Here is a 15445-nt window from a genome sequence, read left to right as displayed (position 1 = left end):
CTGTATTAGAGAATTATATATATATAGTTTAGAAAATAGCCCCAGAACTTTTAAATTGTGTCAAAAACAACCCTTTTACACTTTTCTACAATTTAACTTTTGGGAAGTTTGATATTATAACAACAACTCCTCTGCTTGTCATAATCTAAAAGGTTGGTAATTGTTTTTGACCGTCGTGTTGGTGAAAGTCCATCTTGATCTCTTTAGGAGGGATAAAACAATCAACAGAGAGACCAGGCACGTCGAAGACAACATCGTCTATGGTCCATCTCTCTTCCATTCGAGTCACAGAGATTCCTCCTCTGAGAGTTTCTCCAAATCTTGAGATTAACACATCTGTTCTACCCGAGTGCGCTATTACCACTTCACTTCCTTCGATTGCTCGGTAATCTTCCATCCACGACGACATCGATGTCTCCCAATACGTTGGGACAGTCCCTGGTATCTGAATCCTGCATTACACACATTAATTACAAACAATGGTTCATTTAATAGTTTAGATATGATCATAGGTTATAATGTTATTACGTGAATCTAAAAGTTGAACCTATGTAATTTTTGTTTTGGCTCCGGTTAATATAACAAACTCTTAACCAAACCAACAATAAAATTAGCAATTTTATGGTTGTACCTGGTTAAAGAAGAGTCTTCAAGGCAAATTAAGAGGCCGCTCTTTTGGCTGAAGTAGCCGAATGCTACGTGTTTGATCATCTCAGCGGTAGAGTCACTTCGTCTTGATAAGTCGATTTGGTCGGTTGATAACTTGAGAATGAAACAATCCTTCCCATTGATCTCTTTCTCTCCAACGAATTGTGCCGATGAGAAGACTGATGATATTGTTAGAGGATCCAAACCCTGGTTGATGTGTTTCACATAGACAACAATCTTCGTTAAAAGAAGCACATGAATCCTTAGCAATCTATAATTTTCTATCTCTATATAGATTACAAGTACCAAGTCTTAAAACCATATATGATCAAATAATAACTAGCAATTCCATATATAGAAGAAGTACATTGATCCTAACAAATCCACATTTGAAGTACCGGACATTTGATACTAACTAGAAACCTTAAAAGTATTGGATCATGTCTCGTTTTCCGAAAATATAATGTTTTTGTAGGATTGTTGAGATAATTTCTTACTAGAAAATATTCATATGACTTTTTAAACTCGGATATAGATATTAGATTTGTAATCATGTTACCCTTTCAGACAAAAGCTCTGGACCACCACCAAAAACACACAATAGAAAAATACCCCACATGGATGACAATACATGAATAAGAGCAAACATGAACCTTGTTTAGTGTACATTATTTTTAATTTAAGATCGATAAGAGATGTGTAGTTTTAACTAATTATTGTAAATTAGTGATGAATGTACCACAAAAGGGGACCATTAGTACTTAGTAGTAGTCGTAACACATAGTGATGTTTTTATCATTAAAATTAAAAAAAAAAATCTAATAATTGTATGAAGTTTGGATTTAACTAAGTATCAACTTTTGAATCTCTCCTTCCAATCTTTAAATCCAATTTTTTTTATAAGCGCATGATAAAGTCAATTAAGTAGTAGTAGCACGTGAGTAAGGCAAAAAGAAAAATCTCATGAGAAAGCTAAAAAAAGCATCCCCCAAAGTGGAATGTCAGATTCAACACCTTCTTCTTTTTACCTATATAGTAATCTATATTAATCAATATACTATTACGTGTCTTCAGCTTTCACTAGCTAGATGCATTTCCAATACTTCAAATCTTGGAAATCTAATATCATTTTTACAAGATTTTTTAATAGATTATGAATGATAATAACATTTGTTTTGGGGATTACTTGATTGATGTACAGTAAAAACTAATTGATCCCTAATATATATGTACTTACTTGTAAAGCACGACGCAAAGGACGTATGGCACCTTTAGCAGCATGATCGCCGAGCCATGGTGTATAACGCCAAGTGATTTCGCCATCACTACCGGCTGCAACCTTATGTCCGCCACCAACCAACTCGATGAGCCATTTTTCAGGTAGCATTTGCCACATGACGAAGCATCCCTTGTGAGACACAGACGAGGAACTACCAACCGCTGGTGAGCTATTAACGTCACTCACCATACTCATTGTAATTTTCCCGGTCACAAAAGTGTTTTTAATTTCGCCTGCGAGTTTCTTGCACCCCGTTGCTGCGGCAAACTGCTGTATTATGTATTGTGCCGATGATGATACCTTTAACGAACAGATATAATTATGGATTAGTATATGATTTATATACACATATAACGAAATTGATACATATAATTCAGATCTGAAAACCAGACGTTCATTATAAAGGAATAATTTAAGAGTCTCTTGGTACTATTTATGGATCTTGTGATTGACTCTTGCATTGACTACACAACATATGCTTCTTCTTCTTCTTTTTTTTTTTTTTTTTTAATTTTATTATTTTGCAATGTATATATTTTTGGCTTGCTTGTATTTATACACCAAAGTTGTTGAATCTTGGTTTTTGTTTTTTTTTCCTTCTTAATTTTATATAAGAAGTTGAATCTTGGTACGTGACACTGACCTATTATCTACATATTTCGTCAAAACTCACATCTACCATGAAATCTTTTGAATATAAGAAGTGGTTCACTCTCTATATAATTGATTAGAAAATTAAGCTAGCTATTCATAAGAATGCACCTAGCATCTTAATTAGTACTCGGCTAAATATGAGTTTGTTTGAATAAAAGGGAACTATACTATATAATTAAAATCATTTATAATATTAATCTTCTGAAATTATATATGAAGACAGAAGATATGTGAAGACTATATTAAACTGAATTATCACAAAAAATACCCTCAAATATCCTTTTTAATACTATGATAAAGGTTTTGCATATGTCATGTTCTCATAAAGGTTTCCGCACTGAGAAAATAGTATCGCACAAACCATTTATAATGCATCATCAACTGTCGTCAGGTGATGTATAAAAACTTAAATGTCAGATTAAATAGTACTCATCCATTAAAAGCATGTCCGAAAACGTTTGTTTGATCGAATTAATACCAAACACAACGACAAAAATAAAATAAAAATACCAAGATATTTGAAAATACGAAAGAAAAATATATATTTTTAACCCTATACAAAAAAAATTAAAGATCGTAAAACTGATCCAATTTAATGCGACCCACCAAAATCTTAGTATAGTATTCTTTTAGACTTTTAGCTATGGGAAATAGTCGTCGAACTAGTAGATGAGTTTACATATATACGTATATGTACCTGGTGAAGAGAGATTTTGGAGAGAGGAGGGACAGGGAAGAGAGGACAACCCATAACACTGAGAAGAAGCTTCATATCTGGTTTCTTGGGGAAGACGATGATCTGCAATTGTGTTTTTATCCATTTCTTCCATGATTTGGATCTCGTTGATCTTTTTCCTCTTTCTTGATCTTCTTGTTCTTGCTCATCCATTGGTTCTTCCATCAATGGAGCTAATCTCTGCATTCTCTCTCTATCTCTTTCTTTTTTTCTTTCTACTTTTCTTTCTTTTGGGTTGTTTCTTTCTTTCTCTCACTTTGTACTTACGCAGCTTATAAGCCTTAGTGCGTTTTGTTCACCTTTCGTTTTCTTTGTTTGTTAATTATTGTTATTTTTTTTTCTTCTCTCTCTCTGTGGAAAAGTTATATTGACATAGGTCGTCGTTACTTATTATTTTTTTTTTTTTCATGTTTCGATAACCGGCAAATTTCATACCATAACCGATGTTAATATCAACAAGTGATCAGTTAGCTTTGATCAAGCTATAATAACCTCACATTGAGTATAAGGTAATCCATATTATCTTATAATATCATATTGGCTCGTCTCACATGAAAACATTGGAATCTTCCGAAGTAAATATAATAAATTTTCTACCTACCCAAACTGCACATACAGTATTACTTTGTTGTTCTGCACGTCAATTTTGTGTGTTTAAAGTTTAAACTGTTCAAAATTGTAAAAAGAACTTCAAACCAAGTAATTTTTTAATTTGCTAGAAACTTTAAACTGTAAATTTTGTGTGTTTAATTTACATCAAACTTATTGCAATAACAGCACTATACACGAATTTAGTTTTTAGAAAAATGTAATTCTCACTGACAACAAGTGTAACCTTAGTTCAACAAGTGTCCTTTTAGCCTCTTATTAGGGCGAATTTGACAAAGTGATGATAACGCTTGAAAATTTCCAATATTTATGAAACACATATATATGGTATTAAAATTCAAAGTTTGGTCAGGTGAAGAAGATGAAAGTAAAAGGGACGCAATGAGAGGTGACTTGTCCACGTCGTTTTATCCGGTGAGTCCTAAACATTCTCGTTCATTGGGATTGATGCTTTGATTCCCTGCTTACAAGTTTTTTTTTTTAGTAATATATATACATATATAGTTCGGAGGTCATCTCACAAATGAGACAAAAAAAAAAGAAGCAGATAACTTGGATAAATCAAGTGGATTGATGATGACGCAAGCTTAACCTAATCTTAATTACTTCCAAATTTGATGATGATCGACGGAGAGTTACGTTTGATGATAATGAGATAATTATTAATAAAGTGACCATAATAAGCAACTTCTTTCAAATTTTAGCTTACTTAGAATTCATACATTGAGCTTTTAACATATTCCGTTGATAGATAATATAAAGCCTATAAGCCCTATCCAAGAATATTTATGTTTTGCTTGTCAATTAACTAAGGTGATGATCATTAATTATTATGAAAAAATAGAAACATTGACATTCAATAACACATCACTAGTCACCAGACTCACCACCAGTCACCGGTCTTACATCCATGATTTTTGAGAACGAGGTACATACAATACAGCCCCAAAGCCCTTGTAAGCATGAGGAAATCTCGAATGGAATGTCAAATCACAGTAACCGTTTTTGATCAAGATCGTTGTTTTTCCTAAACCAAGACCTATCCGCACTAACTATCACACAATAGCGGTTTTGATCAGGATCGTGGCTTTTCTTAAAAACAGCCCAGTTTCTGAAGGCCCAATTTAGAAAAGAGTTAATCAAACTTTAAGGAAAACAAGATATATTTCCTTTTTTATTTGTGTGTGGGGGCAAAACAAGACATGTTTCCTTTTTTCTCATTAGCAACACGTATATTTTCTTTATTAGAGTTAAAATTAACATACATATCTGACTTAATTTATTAGGTTTATGGAATAAAGAAAAAAACATAGTGAAATGGCAGAAGTAATCAAAAACAAATATTTTGTACGAAACTTTAGAAAACAAAAGAGCAAAGAAGTCCCACGACGTCAGGTGGGATATACAGTATATATCTTCCTTCCAAGCAAGCAGCCACGTCTACGAGTTTTTTGTATGACAGTAAGCATTGTATGGCTTTCACGTGTCGCTTTCTCATTGGTCTGTCTCGTTTGATAGACCCAACCTCGGAGAGATTATAAATCTGACTCCGTATTTTGTAAAATTACATTAATGGCCCTTTAAATTCTCGAAAATATCAGAATTAATCATATATCGAAGCCGAGAAGGAGTAAGAATGAGCGATTGTATTTTCTCCCTAGTCACTTTGCCTTGTCTTTGATTTTTCTCTGTATTCGTCGGTCTCTCTCTTTTTTGCGTTTCTCGATCCCACCGTCTAATCCTTCTCCGGCCAATGACTATGATGACTCCCCCTCCCGTTGATGTAATCTCCGCTTCTTCATTCTCCGCGTCTCTTGTTTATTCAATGTTTCCCCTTCCTCCCTCCTTGTGTATTCGCGCTTGAATCTGCTTCTGATTGTTTCTGTAGCTGATCGCTTCGTTTTTCTTTTCTTTTCCGTGGATTTGATTTGAATTCGAAGCGGTTGAATCATCGGGCAGATGTTGTCATTATTTTATTTTTTTTGCTTTTGGTGTGTTAGTTTTAGTTGATTGTGGTTTCTATTTTGTTCGTTTTGATCATGTAGGGCGAGATTAGGGTTTTTTTTTTGGGGATATATATTCTTAGTTTTTGATTTTGGTTGTTTTTTTTTTTTTAATGACTTGCAGCAGCCAGAAGATGAGGAGATGCTTGTGCCGAATTCAGATTTGGTCGACGGTCCTGCTCAGCCCATGGAAGGTAAGACAGACTTTTTCGGTATTCAGTTTGATCCGCTACTTCACTTTCTTGTATCCTTTTCCTTTGGATGGGATTTAATCGATGGGATAGAGCTTTTGGATATTAGACTGCAGTGTTCGCGGGTTGGATTGGTTATTAACAGTGCTTAGGGTTTTGTCAATTTTTCCTGCTTTATATATTTCATCAACTGTTGATGCGCTTGTAGTTACCCAACCTGAGACTGCTGCCAGTACTGTGGAGAACCAGCCAGCTGAGGATCCCCCTACTCTGAAATTCACGTGGACTATCCCAAATTTCTCTAGGCAAAACACCAGGAAGCATTACTCTGAAGTATTTGTCGTTGGGGGTTACAAATGGTAATAGGGTCTACCTAGCTGTAGTCGACTTTCTTGTTGCAATTGTTTTATCAATTTGAATTTTGATGGGCTAACACCATTTGGGTTTGCTTGTGCAGGCGCATATTAATTTTCCCAAAAGGGAACAATGTCGATCATTTGTCCATGTACTTGGATGTTTCTGATGCTGCGAGTTTGCCTTACGGTTGGAGCAGATATGCTCAGTTCAGTTTGGCTGTAGTCAATCAAGTCCAGACCAGATATACCATTAGAAAAGGTACCTGTAATTTATTTATGACGTTCATATAAACTTTGGATTCTGATTGCATGCATGCGCATATGCACAGGAGAGTAATGTTTTGCGTAAGTTCAAATGTTGTGCTGGAAGAAGGGGATCACTTGATCTTACTGGAATAGAATCATGTTATTACTGTCTTTAGCTTTACCTGAACGCCAAGAGTGAAAACAAAAAAAAATTCCTGTTATGCACCCTTTTTTAACTTCAACAGACTGAAAGATCTACCTGGTTTCTGGCAAACTTGGTATATCATATAGTAGCTGTAAGTGACCTTGGTGATGCAAGTTTCCACTGACATTATGGTTCCTATTTTTTTTGCAGAGACACAACATCAATTCAATGCAAGAGAAAGTGATTGGGGATTTACATCATTCATGCCTCTTAGTGAACTCTATGATCCTAGTAGAGGATATTTAGTGAATGATACTGTTTTGGTTGAAGCTGAAGTTGCTGTACGTAAGGTTCTTGATTACTGGTCATATGACTCTAAAAAAGAGACTGGTTTTGTTGGACTCAAGAACCAAGGTGCAACTTGTTACATGAATTCTCTCCTACAGACACTATACCACATACCTTACTTCAGAAAGGTTGGATTTATTCTTTCTTTTTTTCTTCAGTTTGATAAATTCTACGTGTTCTCACTGAATTATAAACCAGCAACTGAATTTTGCATGTTGCTTGTAGGCTGTATACCACATGCCGACAACTGAGAATGATGCACCCACAGCAAGTATACCTTTGGCTCTCCAAAGTTTGTTTTACAAGCTCCAATATAATGACACTAGTGTTGCTACAAAAGAGCTGACAAAGTCGTTTGGTTGGGATACATATGATTCTTTCATGCAACATGATGTGCAAGAACTCAATCGGGTTCTCTGCGAAAAGCTTGAGGACAAAATGAAGGTAATTTTTCTTTTTTTGTTAGGCCATGATTTACTCCACAGTTGGTGTTTTTATTTTTGAGCTTCTTTCTTTGACTCTATAGGGAACTGTTGTGGAGGGAACAATACAACAACTATTTGAGGGCCACCATATGAATTATATCGAGTGCATAAATGTAGATTTCAAATCTACACGGAAAGAATCATTTTATGGTATAGTAATATATAATATAACTATTCGTCTTATTATATATATACAGTTACATTATCTGTCTTATTCTATTATTACATTGCACTACGTTGTCTTATTCGATCACGTCAACTTTATTACCATGTTCTTATCTTATGGCAGACCTTCAGCTAGATGTTAAAGGCTGCAAGGATGTTTATGCTTCTTTTGACAAGTATGTTGAAGTTGAACGTCTTGAAGGGGACAACAAATATCATGCAGAAGGACATGGTTTACAGGTTGGCTGTCTTCACTCTTTCTTTTTCATTATTGGGGATGGTTGAGTTTCACAACAGGCCTATTTGGGTATCTAGCAACTCTTTTATCACCTTTAATATTCCGCATACTAAAGAGCGCGGATAGTTCATAATGCGAGAGTTTTACGGAGAAGCCAAAACTAGGAGGTCTTGTGAAACGTCGTTAACTAGTATTGTCAAGCTAAATTACCACAGGCCTTAGCTGCTTTTATGACAAATGCAGTCTCCTTATCTTGTCTTATTCTGGGGGAACTTGATGTCTTTTGTTTCAGGATGCAAAAAAAGGTGTTCTTTTCATTGACTTTCCACCGGTTCTTCAACTCCAGCTCAAGAGGTTTGAATATGACTTTATGAGGGACACCATGGTGAAGGTTAGTATTACAGTTCACATGTGCCTAGGAAGTGAAAATATGGCTGTGACTATAAATTGTACTTTTGCATTTGGTGATTCTTTGATTTGTGAGTGCTAACGTAGCTTTTATTCATAGATAAATGATCGGTATGAGTTTCCTCTCGAACTGGATCTTGATAGAGAAAATGGCAAGTATCTATCCCCTGATGCTGACAGAAGTGTTCGCAACCTTTACACACTTCACAGGTATATAGTTTTTCTTTTGATCTTTCGGTTCAGATGTAGTGAATTCCTCAGGAGCTTGCATTCGCAGATTAGATTCTCTATAAATTGTCACCATTTATAATGTGGTACAGTTTTTTATTATTTGATTATTTGCTTGGTCTTTTCAAGGAATTCTGCTTGACTTAGCTTAAGTTTACACCTTTACAAGCGCAGCTAATTAGTATTTCATAAGTGAACGACATGAAAATCTTATCCTTTTATTTGGTTGCTGTTACATTTTCCTGATTGACCTTCTAATTGTTATTTGTCTGCAGTGTCTTAGTTCATAGTGGAGGAGTACATGGTGGGCACTATTACGCTTTTATAAGGCCTACACTCTCAGATCAGTGGTATGCATCTTTCTATTGTTGAAATGACATCCCTCACACTTTTGTGCAATTACTCCAATTCATGTATGTGTATTATTCTCATAAACTAGTTCCAACTTCTACTTTTCAGGTATAAATTTGATGATGAACGAGTAACCAAGGAAGATTTGAAAAGGGCATTGGAGGAGCAATATGGTGGTGAAGAAGAGGTTGCATTTTCTTGCTCCATTTTTTATGATTTTCACCCCAATGCCAGTACCTCTTTCCTAACATATTTGCTTTGGTGTCTTTTCAGCTCCCACAGACTAATCCTGGTTTCAATAACCCTCCTTTCAAATTCACAAAGTACTCGAATGCCTACATGCTTGTATATATCCGGGAAAGTGACAAAGATAAAATAATCTGCAACGTTGATGAAAAAGACATAGCAGAACATTTAAGGGTAAAATATTTTTTGGCACCTTCGTAGTAGTTTAGTTGCGTCTTGGTTTTTACCTGATCAGTCATACTTTGACAGGTGAGGCTGAAGAAAGAACAAGAAGAAAAGGAAGATAAAAGAAGATACAAGGCACAAGCTCACCTATTTACGATAATCAAGGTTTATGTTTCTTATTTACTTAGGCCTGATAATATATTCTGAAATGTTTCAGAGTGACTTTTTGATACTGCCGTTACTAATATAATCTTTGCTAACATGAAAGGTTGCAAGAGATGAAGACCTTAAGGAACAAATTGGGAAAGATATATATTTTGATCTTGTGGATCATGACAAAGTTCGCAGTTTCCGTATCCAGAAACAGACACCATTTCAACAATTTAAGGTACTGCCTGAGTATCTTTTTTTTTTTCATTTCCAAAACGGGGGAAAATTACATCTATTGAAGGAATGAGGTATGGGAAAACGGTCATTCTGTCAACTTGTTCTACCTTGGAAGACGAAGAACAGTTGATCTGGTTTTCAGGAGAATTTTCAAAATTTTGCTGCTAACTAAAATGCTCTCTATGTACTTGAAACTTGGATAATCTTTGATCTTGAATTTAATGCTGATACAGGAGGAGGTAGCCAAAGAATTTGGTGTACCTGTTCAGTTACAGAGGTTTTGGATTTGGGCAAAGCGACAAAATCATACCTATCGTCCCAATCGCCCCCTTACTCCTCAGGAGGAATTACAGCCGGTAATTTATCCTTTTCAATTTTCTGGACTACGCGTTTATATAGAATTAATACTATAACTATTATAGAATATGATGATCCACCTCCTTTTGATTTCCTATATTATAATCTTTATCATCTGATTTGCCGATTTCAAGTGCGTCACGTACTAATGTGTTTAATTTGGAAATTTGGTTTTGTAGGTTGGACAAATAAGAGAAGCATCTAACAAGGCAAACACTGCAGAACTAAAGCTTTTCCTGGAAGTAGAGCATCTGGTAAGAACTCCTGGTTGAAAAGTTTAATTGTGTTGAGACCTGTATCAATGAAAGAAAAACAGATGCTAATTGATGAACAGAGAAGACGGGCTAATTTTTTTAAAAAATTCTTCTATAATTCAGGATTTACGTCCTATCCCTCCTCCTGAAAAATCAAAAGAAGATATTCTTCTTTTCTTTAAGCTTTATGACCCCGAGAAAGCAGTATTAAGGTAGTATTGTTCTCCCTCTTATTTATTCGTTCCCACTTCTATATAAAGTGGTCTACTACTACTTAAAAAACAATTATTCTACGAGACCAATGTCTTTCTTCCCTTTTTTGGGATCAGAAAAGTTCGAACCGTTTGTCTTCAATTTTTCGTTTTCTTTTCTAAATTTTTTTTTTCTCTTTGTTGTACTACCAGCTATGCTGGCAGGCTGATGGTGAAAAGTTCCAGTAAGCCTATGGATATAACTGGAAAACTGAATGAAATGGTTGGCTTTGCTCCTGATGAAGAAATAGAACTTTTTGAGGTTTGCAGCTGCTGATGCCTCTTAACCTATTTTATCATACTTAAGGTCATTTATTGTGTAATTTAACAGTTTCTGGTGCTAATTTACAGGAAATCAAGTTTGAACCTTGTGTTATGTGCGAACACTTGGATAAGAAAACTTCATTCAGATTGTGTCAAGTAATGTTTCACTTGTACCTACCGAATCTTTTAGTCTCTTTTCTCTTTGGTGACATTTGTGTTTCTTTCTTGCAGATTGAAGATGGAGATATCATTTGCTTTCAGAAACCTCTAGTTAACAAGGAGATTGAATGCCGATACCCAGCTGTGCCTTCGTTTCTTGAATATGTCCAAAATAGACAGGTATAATTCTACTAAGCACTGTTCCGCAATGAGGATGTTCTATGGAATTGTCTCCAGATGCGATTAACTATTTTTAATTTGTAATTTTGTAGCTGGTTCGTTTTCGTGCTCTGGAAAAACCTAAAGAAGACGAGTTTGTTCTGGAGTTGTAAGTACCTCTCTAAACGAGTTCGTTTCAGCTGATTTCAGTGGGATTTCATATTTTTATTTTTTTTCTTTTTCTTAGGTCAAAGCTGCACACGTATGATGATGTTGTGGAAAGAGTGGCTGAGAAACTTGGACTTGATGATCCATCCAAACTTAGGCTAACATCTCACAATTGCTATTCCCAGCAACCCAAGCCTCAGCCTATCAAATATCGTGGAGTAGACCATTTGTCAGATATGTTAGTTCACTACAATCAGGTAATGACGTGAAGTTCATCATACTTTATTTATGTATCTTACTATATAGTACATGTTTCCTTATTGGATTTTTTTCCAGACATCGGACATTTTGTACTATGAAGTTCTGGATATTCCTCTTCCAGAATTGCAAGGTCTTAAAACCTTAAAAGTTGCTTTCCATCATGCCACGAAGGAAGAAGTATGTGTAGATTATTGTTTGTGGTTCATAATCTTCATTTGTATACTTAATTTAACTTGCAAGCCTTTTAACCATCATTCTACAGGTGGTAATCCACAATATCAGACTACCTAAACAAAGCACGGTGGGAGATGTTATTAATGAACTTAAAACAAAGGTGGGTCAATTTAGTTGCAACTTCTCTGTCAAATGGCTTGTTTAGTTTTGGAAATAGGTGTTCATTCGTCCTTACTGATCTCGGGATTGTCTATATATCCCTGAGAGCACCACGCTAAATTAATAATCAGCTGATGTTAAACTCTCAAAATTCACATTCAGATTATTGGATGCATCTTTATTTGATATTGAGAATTTCTTTTTTCGGGATTTAAATTTCAATGGATATCAATAAAGTTGGCCATTTGATGTTATGCAAGTAAATCTAAGGTCTATGCCTGAATCAGGTGGAACTTTCACATCCAGATGCAGAACTGAGATTGCTTGAGGTGTTTTACCACAAAATCTACAAGGTAGCAAGGGACTTCTTATCTTTTACATTGTAGTCGATGTTTTTATGAACCTATAAATGATGGCCTCTTTTCTACCATATCTCCTGAAGTTCTTGCCACCCTCTTAAGTATGAACGTAAATCCAATGTGCTCGTATGCCTTGCAGATTTTCCCATCAACTGAAAGAATTGAGAATATAAATGACCAGTACTGGACTTTACGAGCTGAGGAGGTATGTTACTAGGCTGTACCTTCTTTTTTCTTACTTCCATCATCACACATTTTGGTACTTTGTTAAGTCTTAATGCTCTCACTGTTCACTAGATCTGTTTTTCTAAGTATTCTAGTAACTTTGTTTCCCTGTGATCTCAGAATGAAAATTTTCGTTTTCAATCAAAGTCGGATATTAAATGAAAGAGATGTGATAGTTTTCAATGGATGAGTTATATCCATAGTACACTAGATCAAAGTGCTTGGGTGGAAAGTATTTGTGTCTGGGGATCAATAAATAGTTTGATATGTCGTCAAGTTGTCCCTGGTTCTTAATCCATCCGTCAGAGATGTTAACATATGTTCTCCTTACTCTCAGATTCCGGAAGAAGAGAAGAACATCGGTCCAAATGATCGCTTAATTCTTGTGTACCACTTTGCTAAGGAGACTGGACAAAACCAGGTGATAATTAGTTATCAAGTTTTGCTGTGAACCTTATTATATATAAGAGTTTTAGCCCAAAGAGTGGGGAATGTGGCAAAGGGGTCTTATGAGTATCATGTTTGTTTGTTCCTCAGCAAGTGCAAAACTTTGGTGAGCCCTTCTTCTTGGTAATCCATGAAGGTGAGACTCTTGAAGAAATCAAGAACCGTATCCAAAAGAAGCTTCATGTATCCGATGAGGACTTTGCCAAGGTATGCACGAAGCACGATTGATTAGTGTTCAAATCTAAATCTCTATTTTAGCGGAAATGGTACAATTATTAATGCTTCATTAATAATGTAGTGGAAGTTTGCGTTTATGTCAATGGGGCGTCCAGAGTACTTGCAGGACACAGATGTTGTTTATAATCGGTTTCAGGTTTGTACTTCTTCTACTCTGATTTTCTAGAAAAGCTCATGCTAATATCTGAGAGCTAACGTTTCTGTCTTGGGATTGAAAATGGTAAAACAGAGAAGAGATGTCTATGGTGCTTTTGAGCAGTACCTCGGGTTGGAGCACGCAGACACTACTCCTAAGAGGGCTTATGCTGCAAACCAGGTAAAAAACTCTCATAGTTATAACTAACTAGATAAATTAGCCTAAGGAGGTGTAAGCAGGTAAAAAATCTCCCACTTTTATCCTTGTAGAACCGACACGCATATGAGAAGCCGGTGAAAATATACAATTAGCCCCCACGAAGAGAAAAAAAGAGGAATGAAAAAACACAATGGCCAGTGAGACATTGTGGCAGCCAGCAACGTTGGACCAAGGCATTGATTGGACCGATGCATAAAATAAGGAGGGAAAGAGCGAGCGAGTGTGAGGGAGGACCGTAGGAGATGTTGTAGAGAATTTGGTCTGATAGGGTTTTGGGTGTGGGCATTGATAGTGTGTTTTCTCTATTATTATTTTTTCGTCTTTCCTTCTTTCTTCCTTTCTTTCGTGCTTCAATACTTTGTGTTAATATATGGAATGTGTGAAGACCATTTGCACATGCAACTTTTTTATTACGCAAAAAAAAAAAAAAAAATGGAAGCCCCGTCGCTTGGATTCGGAGACGCAGTTTGGCTTTCAGAGTTGATAGAATACCGAAACATTTGTAATTCTAGAGATTGGGGCGTTTTAAGAAGATTTTTGACTGGGGATTGTATTCTTTATTGCAATTTTCCTATTATTATTGTTTTGCTTTTGCCTAATAAATTATTTAGTGATGTCAGACAAGTGTTTAAAAGAACAAAAAAAGAATCGCCATTTGGAGATAAGTTTGTTCAGTTCCGCTCAGTTCCGCAACATACTCTATGTCTATCCAAGTGTTCGATGCAGCCGCCTCGCAACATACACTATTACTAGAGGATGGCACGGATAATATTTTTTAAACTAAAGATATAATTGGATTTGTATTAATATTTGGTATTCAATAGTATAGGATAAACATAATGGTCTTGTATATTTTAATTTTAATTCTATAGAGTTAAATCGCGTGTTGATTTGTATATTTTAACTGTATAGAAAGTAAATAATATATACAATAGTAATTAGGTCTGGTTTTAATATAAGTACGTATATATTATATTTTCCCTAAAACCGTTAAATTTATCAATCACGAACATTACCTCAACGGTGTATAAGAAAATGCAATCTTTTAATATAATTTACAAAAATTGTACATCGGTTGAAAGATAACATAAGTGATATATAACAATTTCATAAATTTGGATAATCTATTTATGAATACCTTATGAATAAAATTTAACTATTGGCAAAAGTATATGATAAACTAATCTGCTAAAATGTTAACAAAAAAGGAAAATATGATAAATATTGTAATTGTAAACAATTTTAATATAAAATTTAATCTTTAATCTACTTGAAATAAGGTAAATTAAATGTTTTAAGTTTAATAATGTACGAAATATTTAAATTTAGAAATATTAATGAAAAACATAAAAAAACTGAGATTTTTCACCTAAACTATTTCCTTAATTGAAAATTATAATACCTATTAAATCTTTTAGATATTCGAAAATAAGATTTAATTCCAAGACCCGATTAAGAGACCTGTTTTAAGAGATGACCAGAATATCTTTCAAAGTAATGCTATTTTAATATTTTAAAATTTAGTTTAAATTAATTAAATGCTTACCAAAATTAAATTTATTATCATTTTTTATCTAAAATCGGTTAGTAAAAGAGGTAATATTAGTTGAAATTTATTTCCTTCCTTTTTCGTTTCTGAAAATGATTTTTTCTTATAAGTTTTTAAAGAAAAAATGTTATCAATCAAATTTTTTATTTCATAAAATAGACTAGTATTTTTATTCATGG

At 34.7% G+C, this 15445-nt stretch overlaps 2 protein-coding genes across 3 annotated transcripts; one reads left to right on the top strand and one right to left on the bottom strand.

Moving 5' to 3' along the window:
• Positions 1–5: 5 nt before the first annotated feature.
• Positions 6–3592, bottom strand: LOC111830169. Its single transcript, XM_023781642.1, has 4 exons — positions 3279–3592; positions 1886–2227; positions 632–855; positions 6–452 (listed from the first exon to the last, which is right to left on the bottom strand). The coding sequence occupies exons 1-4, from the start codon at positions 3501–3503 to the stop codon at positions 146–148; spliced, it is 1098 nt and encodes a 365-aa protein (XP_023637410.1). The 5' UTR covers positions 3504–3592; the 3' UTR covers positions 6–145.
• A 1962-nt stretch (positions 3593–5554) lies between these two features.
• LOC17882383 (ubiquitin carboxyl-terminal hydrolase 12) lies at positions 5555–14307 on the top strand. Of its 2 annotated transcripts, none has more exons than XM_023780160.1 (32): positions 5555–5709; positions 6057–6123; positions 6329–6479; positions 6578–6735; positions 7078–7343; positions 7441–7659; positions 7742–7850; positions 7990–8105; positions 8396–8494; positions 8612–8721; positions 9015–9089; positions 9199–9277; positions 9364–9510; positions 9586–9666; positions 9770–9889; positions 10122–10244; positions 10425–10499; positions 10623–10711; positions 10904–11012; positions 11102–11170; positions 11246–11353; positions 11446–11501; positions 11580–11757; positions 11837–11938; positions 12024–12095; positions 12382–12447; positions 12593–12658; positions 13016–13099; positions 13216–13332; positions 13424–13498; positions 13592–13678; positions 13768–14307. In XM_023780160.1, the coding sequence occupies exons 1-32, from the start codon at positions 5680–5682 to the stop codon at positions 13807–13809; spliced, it is 3345 nt and encodes a 1114-aa protein (XP_023635928.1). In that variant the 5' UTR covers positions 5555–5679; the 3' UTR covers positions 13810–14307. The 2 variants fall into 2 exon arrangements, with proteins under 2 accessions (XP_023635928.1, XP_006289281.1); XM_006289219.2 differs by having other exon boundaries at positions 6054–6123.
• Positions 14308–15445: the final 1138 nt, after the last annotated feature.

Source organism: Capsella rubella, unplaced genomic scaffold (assembly GCF_000375325.1).
Source record: "Capsella rubella cultivar Monte Gargano unplaced genomic scaffold, Caprub1_0 scaffold_6, whole genome shotgun sequence".
In the NCBI taxonomy this organism is placed as follows: domain Eukaryota; kingdom Viridiplantae; phylum Streptophyta; class Magnoliopsida; order Brassicales; family Brassicaceae; genus Capsella; species Capsella rubella.
This window is presented reverse-complemented; position numbering and strand designations above follow the sequence as displayed.

What these genes read in the sequence shown, in the direction of transcription:
- LOC111830169 (XM_023781642.1), bottom strand. Translation starts at nt 3,503, where the DNA reads ATGCAGAGATTAGCTCCATTGATGGAAGAACCAATGGATGAGCAAGAA. An exon ending in CCAAAATCTCTCTTCACCAG is followed by an intron (nt 2,228 to 3,278) that starts GTACATATACGT and finishes TGTTCGTTAAAG; the next exon opens with GTATCATCATCGGCACAATA. An exon ending in CTTTGCGTCGTGCTTTACAA is followed by an intron (nt 856 to 1,885) that starts GTAAGTACATAT and finishes CACATCAACCAG; the next exon opens with GGTTTGGATCCTCTAACAAT.
- LOC17882383 (XM_006289219.2), top strand. Translation starts at nt 5,680, where the DNA reads ATGACTATGATGACTCCCCCTCCCGTTGAT. An exon ending in CTCAGGAGGAATTACAGCCG is followed by an intron (nt 10,245 to 10,424) that starts GTAATTTATCCT and finishes TTGGTTTTGTAG; the next exon opens with GTTGGACAAATAAGAGAAGC. An exon ending in CTTCATTCAGATTGTGTCAA is followed by an intron (nt 11,171 to 11,245) that starts GTAATGTTTCAC and finishes TCTTTCTTGCAG; the next exon opens with ATTGAAGATGGAGATATCAT.